Raw genomic sequence first — 26,903 nt, 5'->3', positions numbered from 1 at the left:
TGTCTGACATTGATCAGATAAAGTGCTCCTAAAATTGATCTCTGCTGATTGACCATTTCCAACAGCAGGATGTGACCCCGCACGGGCATCTTTGTATGTTGTGGGTCAACAGCGAACCAGGACAGAGAAATCCGCATTTTCGTTCTTTTGCCAATAACTGAGCACACAGTTGTGTCATACAAGCCACACTTTGTGGCTTCTTGGGTCTTTTCAAGCTCATCTCCAACAAGGATCATTTCCTGACAAATTCACTCGAGCAATTCTGCTGCTTCTTTTTTAGTTAACATCTTGTCCTTTTTGAGCAGAAACTCTTCTAGTTTCCTTTTATTTTGAGTAGAGTGTAACAAAAGGAGGCCATTTCATATTCTGTGTAGCCAAAGGAGGCCGTTCTGTATTCTTAGCATCCCTTTGGCTCATTCAGTTTTTGCTTAGCTTCATCAGCTCCAAAGTGTTTCCCTTTCACTAAGTTGCTTCTGCCTCCTTGTTTGGTTTTCCCCGCTGGGTCTGCAATTTAACATGTGTTTTCTTGGACACCCACCTTCTTTCAGATCGTCGTCCCCTCACTTCTTCATACATGGAATTTGACTGCCAATATCCATTTCTTTGAAGTCCAAAAAAACCAAAGCCCAGCACTGGGTCATCACTCCCCCGCCCCTCAATTTTCCTCCATGAAGCTGGTTGAGTTTGCCAAACAAATTACTGTGCAAGGCTGGAAGAATAAATATGGGCAGAATTTGACCTGAAAAATGGACTGTTGTTAAGGGCCGTTTGCTGACATTTGGTCTGTTTTCAACAAAGGGCAAAGGAGTCAACTTTGGACTTTAGTCAAATTTCTGGATGTTGTTTTATTTGTGACACTTCCCAGCATATTTTTTTCTCTTTTTCTTATTTAAGTTAGTTTGATATAGTCATTGTTATCATAAAAGTTCTTGAAGTTCTGTTGAACCATACTTCAAATATTTGGAAATGTGGGACTATTGTGTAGGGACCGTAGTTTAAAAACTGTCAACCCTACTTTAACATCCAATTGAAAATACATGTTTGCTTCCCATGTAGAAGCTTGTTTATATCAACACAGAGGAAAAATGGGCTGTTCCCTTTCCAGACAACCAAAGCAATTATGTTTTTTAAAAAGTCCCATGGGCTGCAGAGTGCCAAAACATTGACAGAAGTGATTGATAGAGTTCAAAGGCCAGTTTTGGAAGCCCTGGGAAGCCAGCTAGGATGTTCCTGACTCCCTGCTAGGAGATTCTGTCAAGGCCGAAGAAAATCACAAGTGGCCCTGAGACCAGGGCCGACAGCTTTGCTGGTGGTCCTGGCAAAGAGCCGGAGCTGCCTGGAGGGGATCAGAAGGTTGGCGGGAAAGAAGGGCAGCTTTTCATCAGGATGTGAGCAGGACCAGGGATGGCAGCGGGTGGAGAGCCTCCATTTATATACACAGATCACAGAATCATTGAGTTGGAAGGGGCCTAAGAGGTCACCAAGGGCAACTGCCTGCAGACTGCAGGATTCCTGCTATAATTTTATGCTATAAAACTAAGAAAGTGGCCTTTTTTAATGGAAAATTTTATTTATTCAAAAATACATCTTCATGGTCTTAACATGCACATTTCTTAAATGCATAGAAATGTTTTTAAAAAATCCTGGGTCTGTAAAATTGCCCTGTTTTATAGTCACATTCATCTTTAACTTCAACTTAGAGCTGTTTCCCAGCCAATAAAATATTTCATATTCCCACGATCAAGTTCTGATGCAAAGGCACAGTTTAACTTCCAGTTTTCTATTTATTCATATTCCTCCAGTCTTTCAAAATGTTTATTGAATGTTTTTATTCACCTAAAAAAACTTCCCTTGAAATCTTTCAAAACAGTTTCCACAGTCTTAAAATCAGAGAAGTAATTCTCAATGTGTGTGTGTGTGTGTGTGTGTGTGTGTGTGTGTGTGTGTGTGTCCCGGTTAACAGGCTCATCTCAGCTGCATCATTTACACACTGTTCTCCTCAAAGAGGATCTGAGCGTAGACGGTGGCCGATGCAATGCCTTTGGCTTTCTGGTGAGGCTTCAGCAGCTCCAGCTCAGCGTAGGTCAGGTTCTCCTCCCTGCCCTTAAGCTGCAAAACAAAAGGGCCGCCTGAATCCATCAGCCGAAGAGGAAACAAGCTGCCCTTCAAGTTGGCCCAGGGAGGCAAGAAGGAAACAAGGCCAGACCAGAAGTAAGAACATAACCCCAAAATGCCCCCAAATAGGCTTTCCCCATCACAAGCTACTAAAACACAAGGCAGGCTGAAGAAATGGGAAGCGCCAGGATTGCAAGGCGGGGTGGGTGGCTTCCCCTTCGCTCCTGGGAGTCTCTCCTTGCAGTCCAAAGCGGTTGGCGCAGGGGGAAGGGGGCACCACCTGCCTCTGTGGGAAAGAGGTCCCAGTAGAAGAAACGGCCCTGGAAGGTGCCCGGGCGACCTCTGAAGTCCAGCTCTGGGGCCTGGAGCCGATTAGCCAATTTAGCCCTTCACCCTGGGAGGCATTTCTGCTTCACATCAAATAAAGCTGGCCTTTAGTTATAATTTTCATTCAAATTCCATCTGAACCATGATGAATTCTGAAATGGCACAGCAACACCCAGCTCATGTAAATTTTAGAGCTAAGATTTATGAAATTACATCATCCAGGTGTATTATTATGTTATCTGGAAATTGCATTGTTTTCTTGGGTAGATTATATCTTTATTCCTTCTTTATTCTATTAAGTTTGGATATGAAAAATAACCCTCGATTCCTCCAATACAGGTCACTGGGCAGCCCTGGCTGATGTGTTACTTTCATACATTTTTATGATGTTCCTATAGTAAACATAATTTAATAAAGCCAAAACACACTAAATAAATAATTGCATCTAGAAAAGCAATAAAAGCAAATAAAATTAGTACTTTCATAAGTGGAAAAGGTACTTCAATTACTGCTACAAGCAACGGCACACCATAAAATGTGTAGAATAATTTCCCTTATGCATATTTCCAGTATGTAATAATTTGATTGAAAATATGAAGAAACACACAGGAGGTTCAGAATCGTTGTGCACATACAGTTCTCAACTACATATAATAACCGAACGCAGAAGATACGGGTTTTTCCAAAGGCCATTTCATAAGCAGAAATCTCAGGCTGGGCCCCATTCTGCTTCTTGGGTTACCATGGACAAGTTCAAATAGCTTTAAAAAAGAGCTTTGAATATCAACCATAAGGAAATCTTACATGCCTCCTGCATACTCCCAAGCCTGGAACACTGAATATCTCCAATTGCGGGGCATTCAGCCTATTCAACTAAAATGAAATAGTGGCCCAAGATAATATTGCTGACAATTTAAGGCACCGGGGGAGTGAACAAGAATTTAAGAAGAAAAGTCTTAAAATAAGAAAGCAATATAGTAAAAGGTAACCATTATGGACACTGCTGTAAAATAGCGTCATGATTTACAACCTATATTGTATTGGTGCTTTTGCTTCCACCCATGACATTACAAAGCACATCTGCAGCTGGAAACACACCATCTAGAGATGCAAAGAAGAATAGCTAAAATAATCTCGAGCCCTTCCTCTTTTTTTTTTGTCCTCCCAAATTTTTATTTTATTTTATTTATTTATTTGTCAAGCGTATTAAGATAACAGGTAGGCTGCTGCATTTCTGCTGGAATTCAGGGAGAGAAATTGTGCAATTTTATATTCTGCAAAACAAGACTATCCAAAGAATTCTTAAGAATAAAAGTTCATCTATAAAAGGAGTAACCTTCACTTGTATAATGAGGGGTGAGAAGGGATGAAATGTCTTATGGCAATTCCCTATCTGTGAGTCCCAAGGAGGCATTCCTTTTGGAACAGCCTTCTGGAGCTCACAGGTGGGGGCCATTTTTCCATCTCTTCTCTTGAGTCTTTGCTCCTCAAAAACTTACTGCAACAATGAAAAGAAATGGGATCCTTCCCCACAACACACACAGTCACCCTCCAGCTAGAACAGCGATAGGACCTGGGAGGAGAGGGAAGCTTCCAAACATTTCCCAGGGGAAAGGCAGACAAAAACTTTAGGGAAGTTCTCAACGCCACAAGGAGGGCCCAAGAGGGCCCCACGGCAACAGAGACAGGACCGAGTTGTGACCAGGGGCCATGTGTGTACAAGCAACTGCCTTCTGAATGCCTGGAGCAACACTGATCGCCAATGTGGAGAACCTTGACGTTGCCAAAATTATAGAAATCAAGAAAAACAATCTGTAAATAAGAAAATTTAAATATGTGCTATCATAAATTTAAAAGGAGCCCAAAGCACAGAAAGAGTCCAATAGGAATCTGTATCTTCCAAGTGGACTGTGTCATTTTGTCTCCTTGGTGAAACCCTCTTGAACGTACCAGTGGTTGGAGAGCAACCACATAAGGTCAGCCAACAAAGTAGCCTCTAGTTTGCACAAGTGAGTGTGAGTTTGCTTGGAGTAAAACTGGGCTTTGGTTGTGATAAAAGGGCAACAGGGCTGATTGGCATAGTCTTTCATGTTAGCAGGGAATGTTGCACGGATACACTGTGACTAAGGAGCTGGTAAACTAGTCTACTCTTCCCTTCTCTTATGGAAAAATCATTTTTCCTGCAGCTCTGAAAAGGGGGCACTCTCCTCACTTAGCTAGAAGTCACTTGATACCTTCAGAAGACTAGCTCAATTGTTGGAATTGCTATGGCTATTAGACGTTCAATGGTTGTTGTGTTTCTCTGCTTTGGTAAGAAAATACCTGAGTACCTACCTCTGACAGGATGACCCAGTAGGTCACAGGTTGCCTTCTTTTATTGAGAGAGTCACTCGGGCTCTTTCCATCCAACTTACCCCAACAGGATGCTATGAAAATGAAACTGATGTCGATGCTGGTATACAAGAAAACAATAAAATGTGTACAGTACATGGCCTTAAACTCTTTAGATGTAAAATGGATGAACAAGGCGCAATTCAATTCTGCAGGAGCTGCCACGGACACTGAGAGTCAAAGAAAGGATGTCTAGTATGCAGACCCTCCCTAAACCATCCCGAAAGGAAGGAAGGAAGGAAGGAAGGAAGGAAGGAAGGAAGGAAGGAAGGAAGGAAGGAAGGAAGGAAGGAAGGAAGGAAGGATAAGAGGGAACCAAATTCACACATTAGATAACCAACAGAAAGTAAGGACAAATCTCTACAGTGGTACTCACCAAGGTGACCTTCCTTTGTGGTTTCAGAAGTTTAGGCTTTGAGAAGGTGTGGGATATTGGTGCTGTAAAAATAAGGACAGATAATTTGCCTCTTGCTGCAATATGAATACAGGTAAGAGTGAAATGCACAAAAACGAACATCTGCCATCATTCAGCCCCCCTACAGCTGGCCAGGGTGCCCCTCCGTGTGCCTTTTGCATCTCCCGAGATGCCTCTGGATCTCATGTGCTTCCTTGGCAGTCCGGAGCCTCTTTTCCCCAGCCGTGGATGTGGCTGTGGTGTCTTCTCAGGAATGTAAACTCAGTTGGATGAAATGGAAAGGCTGCATCCCAAACAGCTGTTGATCGTCCATTCAGGGCAATTCATATAAAAATGAGGAATAAAAGTTCTGGGAGATGGAAAAAGGAACAGGGCACCCCAGAGAATGGAGCCCCTTACCTACAATAAAAGAATTAGGATACAGTGGAAGGGATGGGAGGGATCTTGGGAGACTCCTGCCAAGGCAGGCAGGAATCCTCTTTGCCAGCATGCCTGGCAAATGGCCACCTGCTTAAACAGTCAGTGAAGGAGAGATCTTTCCTTTGGGAAACCCCAGTCAGTCCCCCAGGGTCAATGTGCTCGTGATCTCACAGATACCTTTGGCAGGAATGGCTGGGGGTGCCTCGGACGCCTTTGTCCCTTTCCTCTGGGTGGGGGGCCCTGGAGACCCAGCTGTCTTGCTGGGACTCCCTGCGTCCTGCAAGCTGGGAGAGACAGAGAGGGAGGGAGGGAGGGAGAGAGAGAGAGGTGTGTTTGCCAGGTGGACTGGTAATGTTCGAGTTCTCTTATATTTGCTGTTTTATCAATTCATTTGATCTATTTAATTAATTTATTTAGGCATTCAAGCAAATAAAATGGAGAGAGTATGTTTGCGTAGGGGAGAGTAATCAAAATCTTTATAATTGGGATAACAAAAATATAGCCTGGAACAGTATAACTAATATAAGAGTAATTCACATTCACCCAAACCTCTGAAGCGTTTTCAGCCAGCACAGCCTTTATCTCACACACAAAAGGTTAGTCCTGCTAGTAATCCACACGCTAAGAGCAAAAGGAGCCTCATCAATTTTTATTTTTATTTTATTTATTTGTCACAACAGTATATATAAGCATAAGCATGAAATAACTATACAATATATAAGCATATATATAAGCATAAGTATGTAATAACTATACAAGATTGGATACAATCAAGGGAACATTAGGACAGGAATGGTAGGCACGTTGGTGCTCTTATGCACGCCCCTTAAAGACCTCTTAGGAATGGGGTGAGGTCAATAGTAGATAGTTTTTGGTTAAAGCTTTGGGGATTTTGAGAAGAGACCACAGAGTCTGGTAGTGCATTCCAGGCATTAACAACTCTGTTACTGAAGTCATATTTTCTGCAATCAAGATTGGAGCGGTTAACATTAAGTTTAAATCTATTGTGTGCTCGTGTATTGTTGCAACTGAAGCTGAAGTAGTCTTCAACAGGAAGGACATTGTAACAGATGATTCTATGAGTTAAACTCAGGTCATGTCGAAGGCAGCAGAGTTCTAAATTTTCTAAACCCAGGATTTCAAATCTGGTGGCATAAGGTATTTTGTTGTAATCAGAGGAGTGGAGAACTCTCTGATCTCTGTGACCATATTAAAAGTAATTGTGTCCTCTTCGCTGACGATGTCAAAATATTTAACACTACCAACAATACAGCTACCCTTCAAAAAGACCTTGACTTTGTGTCAGAATGGTCAAAAACTTGGCAACTCCAAATCTCAAATGCTCTGTCTTACACATTGGAAAAAAGAATCTAAACACTAAATACAAACTCGATGGACATTATCTTACAGATGACCCCCACCCTGTTAAAGACCTTGGAGTTTTCATATCCAATGATCTAAGTGCCAAAGCCCACTGCAACTACATCGCAAAAAAGGGTTTAAGAGTTGTAAACCTAATCTTACGTAGTTTTTTCTCCAGAAACACTGCACTGCTAACCAGAGCTTATAAAATATTTGCTAGACCAATTCTTGAATACAGCTCGCCTGTCTGCAACCCCTACCACATTTCAGACATCAATACAATTGAACGTGTCCAGAAATATTTTACAAGAAGAGTTTTCCACTCCTCTGAATACAACAAAATACCATATGCCACCAGACTTGAAATCTTGAATTTAGAAAACTTAGAACTCTGCCGCCTTCGACAAGACCTGCGTTTAACTCATAGAATCATCTATTGCAATGTCCTTCCTGTTGAAGACTACTTCAGCTTCAATCATAACAATACAAGAGCAAACAATAGATTTAAACTCAATGTTAACGTTTCAATCCTGATTGCAGAAAATATGACTTCTGTAACGGAGTTATTAGTGCTTGGAACACACTACCTGACTCTGTGGTCTCTTCTCAAAATCCCCAAAGCTTTAACCAAAAACTCTCTACTATTGACCTCACCCCATTTCTAAGAGGTCTATAAGGGGCATGCATAAGAGCACTAACGTGCCTACCATTCCTCTCCTATTGTTTCCTTTCATTATATACAATTAATATAATTATTACATACTTATGCTCATATATATGCTTATATATTATATAGTTATTTTCATGCTTATGCTTATATATACTGTTGTGACAAAATAAATAAATAAATAAATAAATAAATAAATAAATAAATAAATAAACTCTTCCTGTAAAATATTTCTGGACACGCTCAATTGTATTAATGTCCGAAATGCAGTATGGGTTCCAGACAGGCGAGCTGTCAACAACTAAATCTAATCTGAGGTAGGCCAAAGGATGATTGTTCAAGGCAGATTCATCCTCACTAAACATAACAAAGGAAGAAAAACTATGTCACGCATATGAGAGCCAATTCGTGTCACCATTGGCACGTCAACTAGGGCAAATAGCAATAACCATGTTTAGCTTTTAAGACTCACTCTCCTACATAAGTTTTTGTTTTTTAATGTTATACACCACCTGGAGCAATGTTATCTGAGTTGGGTGGCTATATAAATTTGTTTAATAACAAATAAATAAAAATATTTCAGCAAGGAGGGCACTTAAGAGCCTAAGGAAATAGGTTAAACATTGTTGTATTCCATTGTTGGAAATCTACATTCCTCCTTCATGGATTTTATGGTATTGATTAAAAGGCACTCAAAATAATTTCCAGGACTTAAAATATATTTTTCTCAAGCGGAGGGGGGCAACTAAAGTCAATGACATTTTTGTACAAAAATTAAAGATTGCAGCTCTCAAAAAGAAGCTTCTTCTCCTACCTCTTCTGAGGAGACTTCACCAAGGTACGTTTCACTGTGAAAAGAATACAATAATAAGAAAAACAGAAATTAGGAAAGATATCACTTTGTATAGTAATTTTCACTTGCATATGATTTCTGGAGGAGTGATGGTTATTTTGTTTTCTTTGTTCACTTAAAACACTGCAGGACAGTGTCTAAATTTTCTGTGCAGAATTTAGGAAGCTCTCTGTTTATACACAATTTTGTGTATTACAAATTATTTATCAAATTTAGATACCACACATCTCACTATCTGAGCCACGGTGGTGCAGTGGTTAGAGTACAGTATTGCAGGCTACTTCTGCTGACTGACGGCTGCCTGCAATTTGGCAGTTCAAGTCCCAGCAGCTCACAGTTGACTCAGCCTTCCATTCTTCCAAGGTCAATAAAATGAGGACCCAGATTGTTGGGGGCAGTATGCTGACTCTATAAACTACTTAGAGAGGGCTGTAAAAGCACTGTGAAGTGATATATAAGTCTAAGGGCTACTGCTATTCCTATCTAAGTGACTCAGGGTGGTTTACAAAGGTCAGTTTGAAAGAAGCAAAGTCAAAGATCTCTTGATTATTTAATATTAGATATAAGTATTTTGAGCGTAGTCAAAAAGAAATTTACAGAACATTCAAAGATAAAAATTGAATAAATAAACAAACTAAAATGCAGAATTAGTAAATTCAGTGACAATATACCGGTATTTAAATTACAGATGAATCACAGAAATCTTTTATGGTGATCATGGACTCACCGTGGGATCGTTTCTTGTTGCTCAAGATCTGGCAGAGGATGACCAGAGTGAAGAGAAGGATACTCAGGATCCCTGCCGAGCACATCAGGACCGCATAGAGGGAGAAGTCTGGGGAGCCAGTAGAGGAAAGACAAGTCAGCTGGGAGACGCCCCTCCCGGGGGGTCTCAAAAGGCGAGGAGCAGGGGTGGGTTCTACTTACCTTTGTTACCGGTTCGCAACATGCACACTTGCTTTGCTTACACGCATGCGCAGAAGCTTCTACACACGTGCAGATCACCCATGATGACATTGTGGCCGATGGGCAGAGCCTCCTGCTGGTTTTACTACCGGTTCTACAGAACCGGATTGAACTGGGAGCAACCCACCACTGGCGTGGAGGTTCAGTGTTGGAGCATGTGTCTACTCCCAAGTACACGGGACTGTGACATCCTAAGATCAATACGCACCCTAAGCTGTGTCATCAATACATTCGAGAGGGTCCAGAGATATTTTACTAGAAGAATACTCAAATCTTCTGCTTGAAATAAAATTCCCTATCCCACCAGGTTGAAATTTTAGGTCTCAATAGCTTCGAACTACGCCGGCTATGTTCTGACCTATGCTTAGTTTATAAGATTATTTATCAAAATGTTCTACCTGTAAATGAGTACTTTAATTTCAACATTAATAACACAAGGGCTATCAATAGATTCAAACGCTCTAATCTTGATTGTAGGAAATATGACTTCTGCAATAGAGTAGTAAATGTCTGGAACACTGTACCTGATCTTGTTGTTAGTCTCTCTAATCCCCATACCTTTCACCTTAAACTGTATACCGTGGACCTTTCATGTTTCTTAAGAGGTCCCTAAGGGGGTGTGTGCATAAGCGCACCAGCATGCCTACCGTCCCTGTCCTACAGTCCCCATTTATATGTAATCATTCTATGTGTGTATGGCTATGTTTTGCCTATTTATATCCCCTTTTTTGTGCCAATTTTTTTCATGTGTCCATGTCTATGTCTATACTGTTACTTGTTTCCTTATACTTGTTGACAAACAAACAAATAAATAAATAATAAAGCACTCCTCAATTTCTGCTGTGGCTTATGTAAAATATGGAGCCAATGACCAATTTAATGGTTTATATCTTTCCATACATGCATAATTTGTTAACGTTTTACATTGCTGAGTTTTAATGTGTCCTGATCTTTGATTGCAAAAAATGTTACTGTATTTATTTGACTTTATCTGGCAGTTTTGTTTTGTTTACCTGTGTATTCCAGGGAGAAATAATTCTCTGATCCAAATGCTGCAGGTAAGTCAGTGTATTAAGCTGAGATCAGAAAGTAGCAATCTCTTTATATAAGCTGTAGTTTTTACAGATTCTTGTGTGCATGTCTTGTATCTGTACTGTAGCTTTGATATCTCTCTTCTGAAAAAGCCCACTTAGCTTAGCCCATTTAACTTTTTTTTTTTAAATTCTCTTTATATTTAAACATTTTAAACGTGTATTCCGGGGTGAAATGCTACCGGTTCGGGGCGGTTCTCCCAAACTGATAGTGAAAATGCTACTGGTTCGCCCAAACCGGTAGTAAAAAAATGCTTTAAAAAGTAAAAAAAAATGTTCCCACAATTGTGCAGCACAGCTGATCATCTGAACATTTTTTAAACTTTTTTTTAGCATTTTTTACCACCAGTTTGGGCAATAGGTAGTAAAAAAAATGCTTTAAAAAAGTAAAAAAAAAAGGTTCTGACAATCAGCTGTGGCAATCAGCTGTGCCACAGGATCCTCGAACTTTTTTTTACTTTTTAAAGCATTTTTTTATTCCCTATCGGGGTTCCATTTTTGCTTTCTGGAGCCTTCCCTGAGGCCTGCTAGGCCAAAAACAGGGGCTGGGGGATGCTGCAAAAGAAAGAAAGAGGGAGGGAGGGAGGGAGGGAGGGATGGGAGAAAGAAAGAAAGAAAGAAAGAAAGAAAGAAAGAAAGAAAGAAAGAAAGAAAGAAAGAAAGAAAAGAGGAAGGATGGACCACAAACCTGGCCCTAGACACAGCTTCAGAGGATACCTTGAAAGAGCACAGCAATCCAGGGCTGGAAGCGACCCGGAGGTCATCTAATCTAACCCCCTGCTCCAACAGGACATTGTTCAAGTGAGTTTCTGTCTTTCCCCGTCACATGGGCCTCTGGTGGCTCAGACTGCTAAGACAGTCTGTTAGTAACACAGCTGCTTGCAATTACTGCAGGTTCAAGTCCCACCAGGCCCAAGATTGATTCAGCCTTCCATCCTTTATAAGGTAGGTAAAATGAGGACCCAGATTGTTGGGGGCAATAAGTTGACTTTGTATATAATATACAAATGGATGAAGACTATTGCTTGACATAGTGTAAGCCGCCCTGAGTCTTCGGAGAAGGGCGGGATATAAATGCAAATAAAAAGAAAACATGTCTACATAGCCACGCCCGCCCAGTCACATGACCCCCACCAAGCCACGCCCACCAAGCCAAAGCCACAGCCACAGAACTGGTAGGAAATTTTTTTAGATTTCACCACTAATATATTCCCTTACCAATATCTTGTCTTTTTTTAAAAAAAACTTTTAAAAGTTAATGTGTTTCAGTTTATCCGTTTATTGATTTTTTCCATTTTTTTCTTGTCTCACAAAAATACTGGTTTTGCTTTTTAGACAAGCAGTTTTTATATCCATGTTATCTTTAATGGCCTTAACCCTAACCCTCCAGTCACACACAGTGTTGTCCTCGTCCCACTAGCAATTCACACGTTGAGCTAAACTTTGGGACAAGCATCTTGGTTTTTTAAATTAAGTCTGCACAAACCCATGTTTTACTAGATCTGTGAAGAATAACAAAAAGGGAAAATTATACTTAACCTTCAAAAAATGCCCAAGCATTGTGTTTTTCCTCATCCAAAAAATGGGATGGAAACACTGAAAAAGAAAGAAGGAGGTGATCACCTGCACAAAATAGTTTTGCATCTAAAAAATAAATCTAATATCAACTTTCACTTAATTTGGAAACTCTTTAGATATTATAATTCTGCATATAAACATCTGTCACATTTTAAGTCTGTGTCTCATGTAACACAAGATTTTAAAACATTACATTATTTTTGGCTGATTGTAGGGTTCTACAGATGAGCCAGAACCTCTTGCTAATTCCTCTTATTTCGACTGATAATTCAGTTTGGCTGTTTTTGTCACTTTCTGCTTTGACTTGTATAAATAACCATTAATTCCAATTTAATGACACTTGTACAAACAATAGTGGATGTTTCTTCTACTTTTTCCAATACTTTGTAAATTCTCCTGCAATTTTATGTTTTGTAAAGTTTTATTCTTTTTCTCTTTCCTTTGTCCCCTCTAATTCTTTTCTTTTTTCAATTTTTCAATTCTTTTACATTAAAAAGATGTCATAATAGAACCTGAAATGTTTCCATAAATATTAAAGGGAATCCATATAGCATCACCGAAAAGAACAATTGAAAATGATCAAGGAGACTAATAACTAATCAAGAAACTAATTAAGAAGGGAAGCAACCTAGAACTAAGGAGAAATTTTCTGATAAGTGAGAACAATTAAGGAGTGGAACAGCTTCCCTCCAGAAGTTGTTGATGCTCCAACATTGGAGGTTTTCAAGAAGAGAGCGGACAGCCATTTGACCAGAACGGCATAGGGTCTCCTGCCCGCGCAGGGGATTGGACTAGAACATCTCCGAGGTCCCTTCCAACTCTGTTATTCTGTTTAAATCTGTTTAAAGGGGTACAGGAGATATGGAATAGATTTGATACGGGGGCAGGGTATTTTCATGAACACTATTTGAGACTAATTTCAAGAACTGGACAAATCCATTCAGCATGCTACAAATTTTATCTCCTTTTAAAAATCCCAAACACCACCATTCCTAAGAGGTCTGTAAGGAGCGTGCATAAGAGCACAAGCATGCCTACCGTTCCTGTCCTATTGTTTCCTTTCGTTATATCCAATTAATATAGTTATTACATACTCATACTTACATATATGCTTATATATTGTATAGTTATTTCATGCTTATGCTTATATATACTGTGTGACAAAATAAATAAATAAAAAATAAAAAAAATAATAAACACTGCAGATCCTGAGTTGCTCTTTCCTGTTGCTCATCGCCTGGGTCCTGGGCAGGCCTGCAAAGGGTGGGGGTGGGGATTCTCCCCCAGAAGTCTGCCAAATTCCTGAAAGGTAAGCAGGCAAGTAAATGGTAATAGCAACCCAGGGATACCTTTGGAACCAAGAAAGGACAGCTGGGATCATCCATCAGCAAAAGAGAAAAAAATAATAACATGTCATATTAAAATCCGTGACATGAAATTGCACAGAAGTTACAGCTCTATCACATAGAGTCATGGACTCTTTTTAGAAAAACAACCGCTTTAGAGTAGAGCTGAAGCCCAGAACCCACCAGCGATGGCAGAGCTAAAGAAAGCCAGCTGGTGGTTGAACTGGGTTTAGGGAAGGGAGAGGAAGGTGACCACATATATCATTTCAGTTGTGAACCATGTAATTTTCCTCCTCCTATTCTTATAATTGCTTCCACCATCCTGAAATTAATGGGGAAAAACATCAGTCATTTTTGAAAAAACAAACACTGCATACTTTTGCATTTTAAGTTCTCTTAAGTCATGTCTAGAGGAATAAAATGCAATGTCCACCTGATGCTTACTTGCCTATCCTTCACTGAGGATCTTATTCGTTCAACCACAAGGGTCAGATCATTCATACGGCTTCACACCACACAGTACATCACACATTCCTTTCAGACTTTGACATAAAACTAGGGCCAGGGGTCTGCAATCTTAAACACTCAAAGAGCCATTTGGACCCGTTTCCCACAGAAAACATGGGGAGCCACAAAACCTGGGTGGGCGGGGCCAATTCAGTGTCACTCCCACCCAGTCACATGACTTCCCAGGTTTTGTGGCTCCCGGTGATTTCTGTGGGAAAGGGGTCTCTCTCTCTCTCTCTCTCTGCCCCTCCCTCCCTCTCCCTCCCTTTCTCCCATTTCTATTTTTCTCTTTTCCCTCTTCCTTCCTTCCTTTCTTTTTCTCTCCCCCTTCTATCTTTTTTCCCTTTTCCCTGTCTCTCATTTTCTCCCTCCAGTCTCTCATTTTCTCCTCCAGTCTCTCATTTCTCTCTCTCTCATTTCTCTTTTCCTCTCCCTCCCTTTCTCCCATTTCTATTTTTCTCTTTTCCCTCTTCCTTCCTTCCTTTCTTTTTCTCTCCCCCTTCTATCTTTTTTCCCTTTTCCCTGTCTCTCATTTTCTCCCTCCAGTCTCTCATTTCTCTCCCTTTCTCTCTCTCTCTCTCTCATTTCTCTTTTTCCTCTCTCCCTCCCTCCATCATTTTCTCATTTCTCTTTCTCTCCCCCTTTCTCTCTCTCATTTCTCTCTTTCTCTCTTGTGAACACATTCGCACGAGCGAGGATACCCTCTCTCTCGCATGAGCCAGGATACCCCCCACAAGTGAGCGGCCAGGCTCTGCCAAAGCACAGCAAAGGCGCACGAAGTGGGCAGGTTGACCGGCTGACGGGCAAGCGTCTTTGGCGAGGGCACTCTGGCTTTCTCCGAGCCTGATCCTTGGGATGGGCGTGCTAGGTTCGGCGGGGCCAGCCCCCTTTTCCCACTGTCCTGAGCTTCTTTACTCCCAAGGAGGCTGGCCCCGCTGAACCTTGCATGCCCACCCTGGGGATCAGGCTGCACTTTGGCTGAGCCTGGCCGCTTGCTTGAGGAGGGTATCTCTGCTTGTGCGTGCCCTCCCAGCCCCGCCTTGGCAACCCAAAGACACAATCTGTCCATGGGACTCAGCAATGTCCACAGACAAAGTGGTCGCATCACAACTCTTGTATAGTTTATCTTTATTGATTAGTCAGTTGAGCAGATCAAACCATCCATTTGTAAACATGTGGGTGTCAATGCAGGTCCCAAAGCAGAACAGGGATTCTGCTACGACCACCTTGCGTGTTTCAACGTCTTGCAAATGTCTCTGCAGAGAAAGCTCAAAGCTTGATTACACAAGTTCTTCACACAACCAATAAAGAGGAAAACCACCAGCACACAATGAGGGGAAAAAGGTGAGGTGGATTCAGAAATGGCAGAATATGAGCTCACATCAGGGGATAACGGCAACAGCCGTTACAACCGGAAGAAGATTTGCACTTCTACTTCATGGACCACAGTAAAGCCTTTGGCTGTGCAAAACGGGCCAGACCACAAAGGCCACTCAAGTTTATGAGAGAACACTTGAATATCCTTCTGGGGAACCTTAATCACAAACAGGAACCTCCTGGAAGGTTCATGGGGAAAGTGTTGGGGCTGTTTTGATTTGTTATGTGGCTATGGCAATTTTATTATTGCATATTTGAGCTTTATAACATTTAATCTCTGTTTTGGAAATCATCTAGAGCGCTGCACATTTAAATTAAGGTAAATAATTTGACGTTTATTTTTCCTGAAACAAAGACCAAGGGAACCCCTCTCTTTTATGCTTGATAAACCTGCTTCTACAGCTCCTGATTAGGTTTAGAAGCTGAGCAAGACTGGAACTGGGGGGTACTGAGCCAGGAGGCCTCTGAGGAAACCAAGGCCTGCAGAAGGTCTATGGAAATTCTTCATCATCAGGGCAGGGTTGTCCCATGGTGCTTTTTCAAGAGGCAACTGGACTTTGTTTTTCCTTGAAGACATTTCGTTTCTCATCGAAAAGTAAAATATCTTCAAAGAAAAAAGCAGAAAATCCAGTTGCCTCTTGAAAAAGCACCTTTGGGTTCACCCTGTAGACTAGACTGGTCTGGGGAGTAAAAAAAAAAAAGCATCTCAAAAGAATGGCGAACCTAGGAAAAATCTGAGAGAAAATACAACTTGGCTCAACTTCCAGGTGCAAATTCCTAGCACCTACACAGACCACATGTGCAAGTCTCAAGCGTGGCTAGAGGACGTGGAAAATGTTTTCCCTTAAACTGTTTTTCCTTCTGTGCAAGAAGGCGGCGGCCATGGCAGATGTGGCTAAGCACTCTCTTCCAATCTCCCCGCTTAAGTGAGATTCACAACCCTGCGAGACGAGGCTGCATTTTCATTTCTAACAGGCTGGGAAGATCATCCAGGCATTTTTTCTTCGGTTGTCCCAGAGCCAAACGAGGCTGGAGCCCCCAGCAGATGTTCCACTTCCAGCTGCCGCTGCAGCTGCATGGGTGTCCTGGGTCCAATTCCACCTGGGAAGCAAGGCTGGGCTGCTCCCTCCCTCCCTGAGTGGGCGGGCAGGGTGAGTGGTGGGCTCGTCATCTTGCTTGGGAGAAGATGTGAGCTTTCCTTGGCACTCTCAGAAGAAGCCCGAGAAAGGCAGAACCGTTCCCACGTGACGTAGCCAGAGGTTGACCTGGGGTCTCTTCCCGCCAGAGCAGCCCCAGTTACAGAGTGTGGGCAGCTCAGATTCTGAGGATAGAACAACTTCTTCTGTAGAACAACTGAGAACAGAAGACCCATCTTCCACAGCTGGAAATTCCTGATCTGCTGCTGAAGGAGACTCCTCCCCTCATCTTTCAGACCCATAAGGGCATCATTTGGGTCACCGTGGGATCCAGCTGCAGCTCCCCCCATCCATCTGTTCATGCCGCCCTTATTTCTGATGCCCCTGGACTCCTGGGGCCAGACTCAGAGAGGGGAACCCAATTCTAGGGCCACACGCCCCTCCCCACATAATATGCCACCCCATCCTTGCACAGAGGACCTGGGTTGCCTAAGCCAGCTGGGCGGAGGAGGGCTGCTGACATCTGCAGTTCTGCCAGGGAGCCGGATTTACTGCTGGTTTTTAAAATGCTTCGCTATGGGAAAAGGAGAGTTCACGTGGCCAGGCTGGCTGGCTGCACTGCCTATTTTTATAGGCAAGTAGCCACAAGGAACACTGAACTTTCATTGCTGGTGTTGTTGAGGCTGCTGAGAAGTTCAGGTGTGGATTGAAAATACAGAAAATGTCATCTTGTGGCTCTCGAGGGTTCCCACTCAACACATGCAATTTTTCTTTCTTTCTTTCTTTCTTTCTTTCTTTCTTTCTTTCTTTCTTTCTTTCTTTTTCTTTTTTCTTTCTTTCTTTCTTTCTCTTTCTTTCTTTTTCTTTCTTTCCTTTCTTTCTTCCTTCCTTCCCTTCCTTTTCTTTCTCTTTCTTTCTTTCTTTTCTTTCCTTCTTTCACTTTCTTTCTTTTTATTCCTTCCTTCCCTTTGTTCTCTAATAGGAAGCAATTTCATGTTTCTTTGTAATCACCCCACTAAACCAGAAATCAAGTTTCCAAAAATCAACATATCCCTTAGTGGGCTTTTTGTGCTTTTTTTTTAATAAGTATTTTTTACTGGTACTTTTGAAATCATCTCCTCTAAAAAAGAAAGAAAGAAAAACTTTGGTAGATTGATAGCAATGAGCTGCTTACTACCAGACCTACTTTTGTAGCCCTGGGATGAAAAACTAGGAAACCAGGGTTTGTTCTGAGTTCCCATGATTTCTTATAGCCAGAACATTCAAAACGTGGGTTTGTTTGTTTGGTTTTTTTTGGTGTTTTTTTTTTGTTCCACACAGAATAGGAAGCACCCGTGTGTTCTGGGTTCTTTTTCTCCTAATGAAGACATTTTACCCCTAGTGTATAACAAAACATATGTTCCATTTATGAGTCCCCAGTTGCAACAACAATCCACTTGTTCCATTGTTTGTTCTGTTGTGATGACGTTTGTAGTTCTACATTTCTCTTGTGCCAAGACCTCCTCCTTTCACCTAGCCTGCCAGAAGAGGGTTGCCCACAATCCCAACCAATAGTAAAATTAAAAGCTCTCTGCCCGAAGTACTGTATTATGCCTCAAATATTAACTTCTCTCCTAAACCCAGGCTTTGTTTGGTAACATCCTGCTTGCCCAAAGAATTTTTGCATGGACATCACACACATCCCTCCTATTATGCAAAGTCATAGGAACAGATTATGGATTTTATGAATTTATGCAGTAAGATGAGGATCTTGGTATGTGTACACTTGTGGCAAATAAAGACACAAATATTGTTGAAAGGTATCATTGGAAGGGGCTATTTCCCTTGACAAAGAGATTCATTCACTCACTCAAAGTATCTCAATATACTTAAAGCCCAAGTCAACCCACCGTTACTAATAAGGGATCCTACAAAAGACAAGGTATTAATTACCTTCTTTGGCTTTCTGTTTTTAAATAATGGATGGTAACTCTTCCACCAATATGGTCAAATCTTAGGCCTTCCGGATGGCTTTGCTCTTTCTGAGGTAGTACAGCTAGGCAACAGTCCTACGTAGATTGCAAAGCAAAACCTCCCATGTTATTTGCTCACCTTGGACTTCAGTAGAGGCACTTCCGTTGGACCAGGAAGTCCACTTGTTCCTTTGCTTGCTGATCTCTTGAACTTTGCAAATATAGTGTCCTTGTTCGGCTTGCTGGATATTCAGGATCAAAAATGTGTACATCATCCTGTGTTTCTCCTCAAGAAGATGAAGCCTTCGCTTATAGAAGCGACTTGTGTAATTTCCATAGTACTGGACGACCCCAAATTTGGTCATTTTGATCATCAGGTATTCCTGGGCAGAGGGGAGAGCAAAAACCCACCGGACAGCCAAAAGGTTTTCTCTTCGCCTTTTTTGAGAAACATGGCAGAATAAAGTAACATTATCTCCAATGAGATGCTGTGTTCTGGGTCCTGGAGAAACGGTCACGTTCAGAGCTTCACAAATCTCTACAAAGCCAAAAACAAACAGATGCCTCTCAGCAGTGCAACATCGTATCATTCTTTTTAGGTCTTATCTTAACCCCTATTTAACAAAATTACAGCTCTTTTTAAAAACAAAAAAATGTTATGGGTTATCAGAGAAAAACTGACTCAATTCATTTTTTCCCCTATTACAGACATATTTATCCCCAAACCTTTGTATTTTTTCCTCCTAAGGCATCACGTTGAATCTTATTGGACTTTTAAAAATTCTTCCACTGTATTTATGCCTAGGTAATTTTACTCTCCAGCAAGGGTGTCCAATCTTGACGACTTTAAGACATGTAAACTTCAACTCCCAGAGTTGTGCATCTGCTGGTAATTTAGGATTCTGTGCTCCTTTAAGATCTTTTAAGCAGTACTCAAGGATGGCCACAAGAAGACGGTTGAACTTTGGATAAAAGCAAGATATAGATGATAATAATTGCTTGGTCTAGTTTGGTGCAGTGGTTAAGCTGCTGACCTAGAAAGCAAGGCGCCGTGAGTTCTAATTCTAGTCTTGCCTTAGGCACAAATGTCATCGAGGCGACTTTGGGCCACTCATTTGGTGTTGGCCCCACCCACCCTGACAGGGTTGCCATTGTGGGTAAAATAGGAAGAAGAAGGATTATTAGGTATGTTTGCCACCTTAAGGTATTTATAAAGTAATAAAGGTGGGATAAAAACCAAATAAACAAACCAAGTTATGGATAACCATTGCCAGGCCTAACCAGTTTCAGAATGGTCACAGCAGGCACACTAGATATGCAAACGAGCCCATTAACTGGCGCAGAAAAGCCAAAGGCCTGGCTGGGAACAGCAGCCCCCCAGCATGGATGAGACCTGACACAAAAGACCAGAACTGCCACATCCCCAGACTCTGTGCCACCCCCACCCCCAGGTGCCTGAAGCTCCAAAAAGCCACCCAGCAGCTCCAAGTCAACCAGTCAAGTTGCAACCCCCCCATCTAGAGCTCAGGGTAGCTCCAGTTTCCGTTCTGGACAAAAGCCTGACTGCCTAATGGAGCCCAGATAATCAGCAGGCCCTGATGTGCCAGAATTGCAGGCCCTTGACTGCTTTAGATGAAACTGGATCATTTCCTGTATTTTTCTTTCTTCCACCCGCAGACCAAATTGAAGCCACCAATCTTGGAAGGCCTCCAGGGACGCAGAGCAGATCCTGACCCCAAACCAAGTCCAGATCTAGAGCTGCCCTCCCCACCCCCCCAAACCACAAGCCTTTCTCTTGAGCCTCTCCCTCTTCTCTACTCCTAACATCCAAGCGCAGAAAAAAGCCCTGCTGGCCTAAGGGAGGCAGAGAAGAAACGCGCCCACCGGTTCAACCCCGGAGATCCTCCACCTGTTTTCCAACCATCCCCCTCCCCTCCTTGCCTTGGTTTCCCATTAAAACAAAGGACCAAGAAAGGGGAGGGGGGAGGGGACCACCACCCCCTCTCCTGTTGTAAGCCCCTTTGTGCAGGAGGCTGATTTGTAACAGCCGAGCATCTTCGCCCACACGCGCCGGGCATTTGCTTCCTTTGCTGTCGAAAGTTTTGTGGTTTTCAATCGCCGCTTTGCAGGCAGAGCTCAGGGTAGCTCCAGTTTCCGTTCTGGACAAAAGCCTGACTGCCTAATGGAGCCCAGATAATCAGCAGGCCCTGGTGTGCCAGAATTGCAGGCCCTTGACTGCTTTAGATGAAACTGGATCATTTCCTGTATTTTTCTTTCTTCCACCCGCAGACCAAATTGAAGCCACCAATCTTGGAAGGCCTCCAGGGACGCAGAGCAGATCCTGACCCCAAACCAAGTCCAGATCTAGAGCTGCCCTCCCACCCCCAAACCACAAGCCTTTCTCTTGAGCCTCTCCCTCTTCTCTACTCCTAACATCCAAGCGCAGAAAAAAGCCCTGCTGGCCTAAGGGAGGCAGAGAAGAAACGCGCCCACCGGTTCAACCCCGGAGATCCTCCACCTGTTTTCCAACCATCCCCCTCCCCTCCTTGCCTTGGTTTCCCATTAAAACAAAGGATCAAGAAAGGGGAGGGGGGAGGGGACCACCACCCCCTCTCCTGTTGTAAGCCCCTTTGTGCAGGAGGCTGATTTGTAACAGCCGAGCATCTTCGCCCACACGCGCCGGGCATTTGCTTCCTTTGCTGTCGAAAGTTTTGTGGTTTTCAATCGCCGCTTTGCAGGCAGAGCTCGGGAGCCCGCTACAAAACCATTTAGCAGCGCTGCTTGAATGCGGTCCGTCATTTACAAAGGCTTTCAAACTTGGAGGCGGCAACGACGCTCCCTGGATGTCTCCGAAGAGGAGCTCTCCATTTCCAGCCTGCGGGGCCCGGATCCCCTCTTAAGCTCCAGGCTCAGCCGCTCCGCGCCGCCCTTTCCCTTTGAAGAGCCGGGCGGAGGTCTTTGGGGTCCCCACAGAAGGAGTGCTCTTCTTCTCCGAAGCGGCCAAGGGCGGGCCGGGACTGAGTCCAGAGCTGCTCCCGCTGGAAGAGCTCCGAGAGCCGGGCCCCTCGCCCTCTCCGCCGGGGCGCTGCTCAGGGCCAGGATGGCCGCGGAGCTCCTGCTGCCCCACCATCCCTCCCGCTTACCTGCCAAGGGCGCGCCGGCCAGCAGCGCCAGCAGTGCCAGCAGAGGCATCGCGGGCGGGCGGAGGGCTGCCAGGCTCCCGACCGCCTCTCCCCACGAAGCGGCCTCCCTTCCCGGGCCGCGCCACCCCCGGCAGCCTCGCCGGAAGACCCCGCTGCCCCGGCTGCGCGCAGAGCCCCCGGAGCGCTTCCAGCCGCCGCCGCGCTCTTGGTGAGGGCTGGCCGGGCGGCTGCGGAGGCCGAGCGGAGGGAGGGCGAAGCCGGCAGGCGCCGCCTTCCGAGCCTCCCCCGCGCCGGGCGGCCTGTGGCATCCCGCGTCTCGGCGCAGAAGCCGAGCGAGGCTCCACGAAGGGCGGTGGGCAGGTGGAAGCCCGCAGCCTCGGCCCCCCGGCTTTCCTGGCGGGGCAAAGCTGGGCTTGGGGGCTCCTTTGATAAAGTGGATTGGCTGGCCAGGACCCAGCAATGCGCAGGTCCCTCCCTCACCGGAGATGGGGCGGCCGCTTCCAGGGGCTCCTCCGGCTGCCAGATTGGGCCCGTTGCCCTCAAACGGCTCACATCTGCCGGCCCGGGTCGGGGAAGGTTGTATGGCAAAGCTCAGCCCTCCCGTTGCAGGTGTCATGATTTTGGACCTGCCCTGGTTAAACTCCTGAAGTCCATCACCTCTGAGCACCCCTGCCCTCCTTGTCTAGGCCGGGGGTAGCTGCTCAAAGGGGGAGGTATCCCCTACATAGCCGTTCATATCCCACTCTAAATCCTTCTGGATTGGAGGTGGTTCCACAGCAGCAAAAGCAGAGGCCCAGGCGGCCCCCACACAGGTGGGGCTGCAGAGGCCTTTGAAAAGAGAGGGTTAGGCAATGTGAATGCTTACCTTTTGGAGACGGAGTCTGCATTTTTCTTACAAAATATGAAGTTGGACTTAATGGCCCACATAAATCTGTCTGAACAATATTACGTGCAGAAGGAAACAAGTATTTCCTACAAAGCATACAGTATGTGATTGTTAAAGCGTTGATTGGAACCAGAGGTATCAAATCCCATTCTGGTTGATTTGGGGCCAGTGTCTGGCAACACAATTTATTTCACCAGTTTTCTAAGGAATAAAATGTGGAGAGTACCCAGTCTTGAGCTGTCAGAGAAGAGATGCCGTCAATAAAGAAGAACCTAGTTTTCTGTGTGTCCAAAGAGAGCCGTCAGTGAGTATTGCACAGTTTTTGGTTGTGCTCAGAGGCTTCTCCTTAGTACGCCTGATATATCATTGATTGATATTATCCCATCTCCACTTGACTATTACATATGCTGATGACAAGGGCTGGGAAGCTTTGCTACAAAATCGCTTTAAGATTTTGGTTACCACCTTTAAAGCGCTCCATGGCTTAGGACCCGAGTACTTACGGGACCGCCTGCTGTTACCTTTTGCCTCCCACCGACCCGTACGCTCTCACAGAGAGGGCCTTCTCAGGGTGCCGTCCGCCAAACAATGTCGGCAGGGGTAGGGCCTTCTCTGTGGGAACTCCTACGCTCTGGAATGAGCTTCCCCCTGGGTTACGTCAAGTGCCTGATCTTCGGACCTTTCGCCGTGAGCTGAAAACGCACCTATTTATTCAAGCGGGATTGGCTTAAAATTTTATTGGGGTTATTTATATTTTAATGTTTTAAATGGTTTTAAATTCGGCCACTTTATAATATGTTTGTTTTAATTTCTTTTAATGTTTATATTGTGATTTTTTACATGGCTGTACACCGCCCTGAGTCCTTTGGGAGAAGGGCGGTATAAAAATTGAATAAAATAAAAAATAAATAAATAAATACTTTCTTAAAAATCTGGAACATGCTTTAAAATAAATTACTTAATGCTACTTCAGAGTAGGAAAGCATTATAGAAAGAAAGAATGGGAGTAAAAGTTGCAGTCAGAGAGTTTGTTTCAGCAACTGCACAAACATGTGTTTCTCATCATGGCAAGAGGCCTGCTCTGTTTTGGACTGGGCTCTTTCCAGCATTCAGTTGAAATCTGGCAGGAGGGCCCATTAACTCCACACTTAAACAAATGGCTGACTCACCAAATTATGCAGGATGCCATTAGATGTGGGAGATGCTTTTCTCAGGCTAGACCATATTCATCTGGAAGAGAGAACGGAGGGAGGGATGCTAAGGAAACCCAGGGGGAAGAGTTTGGATCACCCTGCCTGCTTTTGTTGTGAAGGAAGAGCTGCAAATGAAAGTAGAAGGCAAAAGAAAGCAAAGATAGTACCAAGAATAATAGGCGCTTTGGGTGCAATCTCAGAACAACTGGAACACCACTTGAACACCTTTGGCCTTGACAACATCCCCCTCGGTCAATTGTGAAAGGCAGCTGTACATCCTATTACACCATCAAACATCTGCCTCTCCCAGATCCTTGGGAAGGACTCCAAAGGCGGACAAAAAAAGCCAAATCTATCCTGAACATCTGGCTGATTGTGCAACCAACCCCGCAATCGATTTGCTGCTGCAGCCCCATTCCAAAAGCAAAGATGCAGGGACAGTCAATGAACTGGCTGTAGTCTTTTAAAATGAGATTAATATTTTAGAAATGTTGGTTGCCCAGTTGGAAGACACAGATTTAAAACTTGCTTCATTCAAAAAGAATTCCTCTTCCCTTATTCTTCAAGCTCCTCTTGGAAAATCCTCATGGTCTCTGCTGTGTTAGAGCCTCACCTTGGTTTGTCACAGATTTTATTATCGTACAAAAAGATCCTTTCCTCCCCCCCCCCCCCAGGTTAACTGATCTCCAGTGTATTGAAATTGCTGTTGCAGCAAAAGAGGAGCCAGAAAGCCCTTCTAAAATCAAAGGAAAAGGACAGAGCAGTTGAACTGCAGCTGCTAAGGTGCTTCCTTGGTTGTTTATTTATTTGGGCCATCAAATCAGTTTTTGGTGCCTGCTGACTGCCTGAAATGGTCCCTGTCATTTTTCTGGGCAAGATTTTTCCCAAATGATTGGCCGTTACCTCCTTCCTGGGGCTGAAAGGATGGGACTGGCCCAAGGTCACATGGCTGGCTTTGTGCCTCACAGTCTGCCGCTTTCTGGCTCATCAGCCTCACTGTTATCCTCAGCTGGGCTCTGCTTTTGTGGGCCCCAGGGGCCCCTAAGCCAGGCAAGAAGGAGGACGTTCGGCTGCTTCCCTCTGCGGAAACAGGGAGCCCTGGCTTGGGACAGGGGTTCAAATCAAGACCTTTGCACAAAATGTTTCTTTGTCATTTATAAGTGGTTGACTTATGTGATTTCTTTCACAAGCTAGTCTTTATCTTTGGTTGGTTACATTTGCCCTGTTTGATACAAGATTATATTCACTGTATTTAGTACAAGATAGCCAACCTAATCCTATCATCGTCAGGAGTTTCCTGCTGCTGGTCTGTAGATAGTTTGTCAGTTTCACAAGGAAGCCGGGAAAGAGATGGGGAGATTAGACAATCAGGTGGCTAATTTAATCAATTCAAACTTTTGGTGACTTGTTTCTACCTAATTTGGTCAATTCCTGGATGATTTGGTGTTGAAGCATTAATGGAGACCTTGTCTTATGAGTGGGATTCCTTTCCTACGGAAGCTGCCGCTTTTGCTGCTGAGCCTCTAGGACAGTGGTTCCCAACCTTTTCTTGTTTGAGGCACAACCTTTTCTTGTTTGAGGCACCCTTGGAAAGCCTTTCAAAAGTTCCCGGCACCCTTATAAGGAAATAGATATTTAAAATCTCCGTAGCTCAAAAGTTCCCGGCACCCTCAAAAGATCTCACGGCACCCCTTAGTGCCGCGGCACACTGGTTGGGAACCACTGCTCTAGGATTTAAAGGGGGCTTTCCCTGTTTGAAAGGGAAATTGTTTTGTATTCTTAAGCTCTCATCAAGCTCTCATTGTCACACCACAATGGGTCTCCCGGAGATCTTGCAGCTGAAAGGCTTCCTTAAGGTAGAGGTTTGGATTCAGCCTACCGAATGAATTCCCTGCGGTGTCCAGAGTATTTTCATAAGAGAGAAGTGACAACATTTCCCCTGACTGGCTCCCATGTCCATCTACATCAGAGGTTAAGGGCCTCATTTCACTGGTGAAACCCTGGAGAGGCCCAAGAAGAGATCTGGTCACCTCAGAATGACTATGGAGATTGTGGGCTCCAGAGGGGCTGCCCTGTCCACCCCCAACTCCCCCCCACCCCACAGCCCCCCCCGTTCCACCATGAGAGTCAGGTGCCCCCTCTGGGCAGCTCTCTGGACAGAGGTGGGTGAGCCAAGGATGTATTGTGGCACCTCTTCTTTTTAATTTCCACCTATCAGCCCATTGATCCAGGCCCCCTCGGGCTGATCTTGTGGTGTCACACACGCTGCAGGCCAAGGAGTTCCAGGAACCTCATATGAATAGGAATACATTTCATCTGAATTTCATACCACGCTCTCTCTCAGGTGGGATTGAGAAGGGTCCTGAGAGCTTTGGCCGCCTTCTGTTCAAAGGAAAAACTAGGAATAAAATGTTAGAAAACCTAAAGTCCTAGTATTTGCCTATAAGCATCCTAACTTTCATAATTGGCAAATTAATGGGAATGCTATGGAACAAGTATGTGCTTATAAATACCTTGGAGGGCTGTTCTAGATTTTGGAGAAGGTTTTTATATCTGGCAAGTGTTGCTCGGTGTAACTCCACAGCTATTCTGAGATTTTTCCATTGGAAAGGAGTCCGCTTTATCCCTGCAGCTTGCAATGTTTTCCTGGCCAAGGTCATCACCCAGCTTCTCTACAAGTTTGTACTCTTGCAAGACTTGATATCCTCAGAGTTCAGCTCTAAGTCTTTTGGACTTCAAGGCATTCGGGCCCAAGAAGCAGAAGTTAAAATTCTGTCCTTTTGTTTAGAGATCACCAATGTAGTCTTCACCAATGCGAAGTCTGGTGCCTTTTTTTTTTTTAACAGTTGACCAAATTTGTCTTTTTCTTCAGTGTTTCTGGTCCCTGGGCTCTCAGAGACCATATTAAGGCAACCTGGTTAAAATAAGCTTCATTCTTTAAGACCGTTTTAGAAAGCTTTTGCCCATGAGGGCTCAATGACACCAGGAGCACAGCATCCTTAAAGGGTGTACGTGGTACTCCTATCAACCGAAGCCTGGTTGATACCTGGAGGGTGGGATTGAGGGTGTTGTGGTGAGTGCCAATAGCACTGACAGGCAAGTGACGATCACAAGTCACAGATTGGGGGTGGGGTGCACAGTACAGAGGGCAGGCAGCGGGGGATGGCAGCTGCTGTGG

The 26,903-nt window shown here is 44.0% G+C and overlaps 1 protein-coding gene across 3 annotated transcripts; it reads right to left on the bottom strand.

The window, feature by feature from the left end:
• Positions 1–1,332: 1,332 nt before the first annotated feature.
• VSTM4 (V-set and transmembrane domain containing 4) lies at positions 1,333–22,034 on the bottom strand. Of its 3 annotated transcripts, none has more exons than XM_058186820.1 (9): positions 21,647–22,033; positions 18,643–19,041; positions 12,147–12,203; positions 9,278–9,385; positions 8,512–8,545; positions 5,846–5,952; positions 5,210–5,271; positions 4,777–4,868; positions 1,972–2,109 (listed from the first exon to the last, which is right to left on the bottom strand). In XM_058186820.1, the coding sequence occupies exons 1-8, from the start codon at positions 21,693–21,695 to the stop codon at positions 4,800–4,802; spliced, it is 885 nt and encodes a 294-aa protein (XP_058042803.1). In that variant the 5' UTR covers positions 21,696–22,033; the 3' UTR covers positions 1,972–2,109; positions 4,777–4,799. The 3 variants fall into 3 exon arrangements, 2 of the variants coding, with proteins under 2 accessions (XP_058042802.1, XP_058042803.1); XR_009155558.1 differs by lacking the exon at positions 4,777–4,868 and adding an exon at positions 5,401–5,546 and having other exon boundaries at positions 2,049–2,109; positions 21,647–22,034; XM_058186819.1 differs by lacking the exon at positions 4,777–4,868 and having other exon boundaries at positions 1,333–2,109; positions 21,647–22,031.
• Between the last annotated feature and the right edge of the window lie 4,869 nt (positions 22,035–26,903).

This window comes from Ahaetulla prasina, chromosome 5 (assembly GCF_028640845.1).
Source record: "Ahaetulla prasina isolate Xishuangbanna chromosome 5, ASM2864084v1, whole genome shotgun sequence".
NCBI lineage: Eukaryota > Metazoa > Chordata > Lepidosauria > Squamata > Colubridae > Ahaetulla > Ahaetulla prasina.
The sequence above is the reverse complement of the archived record's forward strand: the minus strand, read 5'-3'. Positions and strand labels throughout refer to the sequence as shown.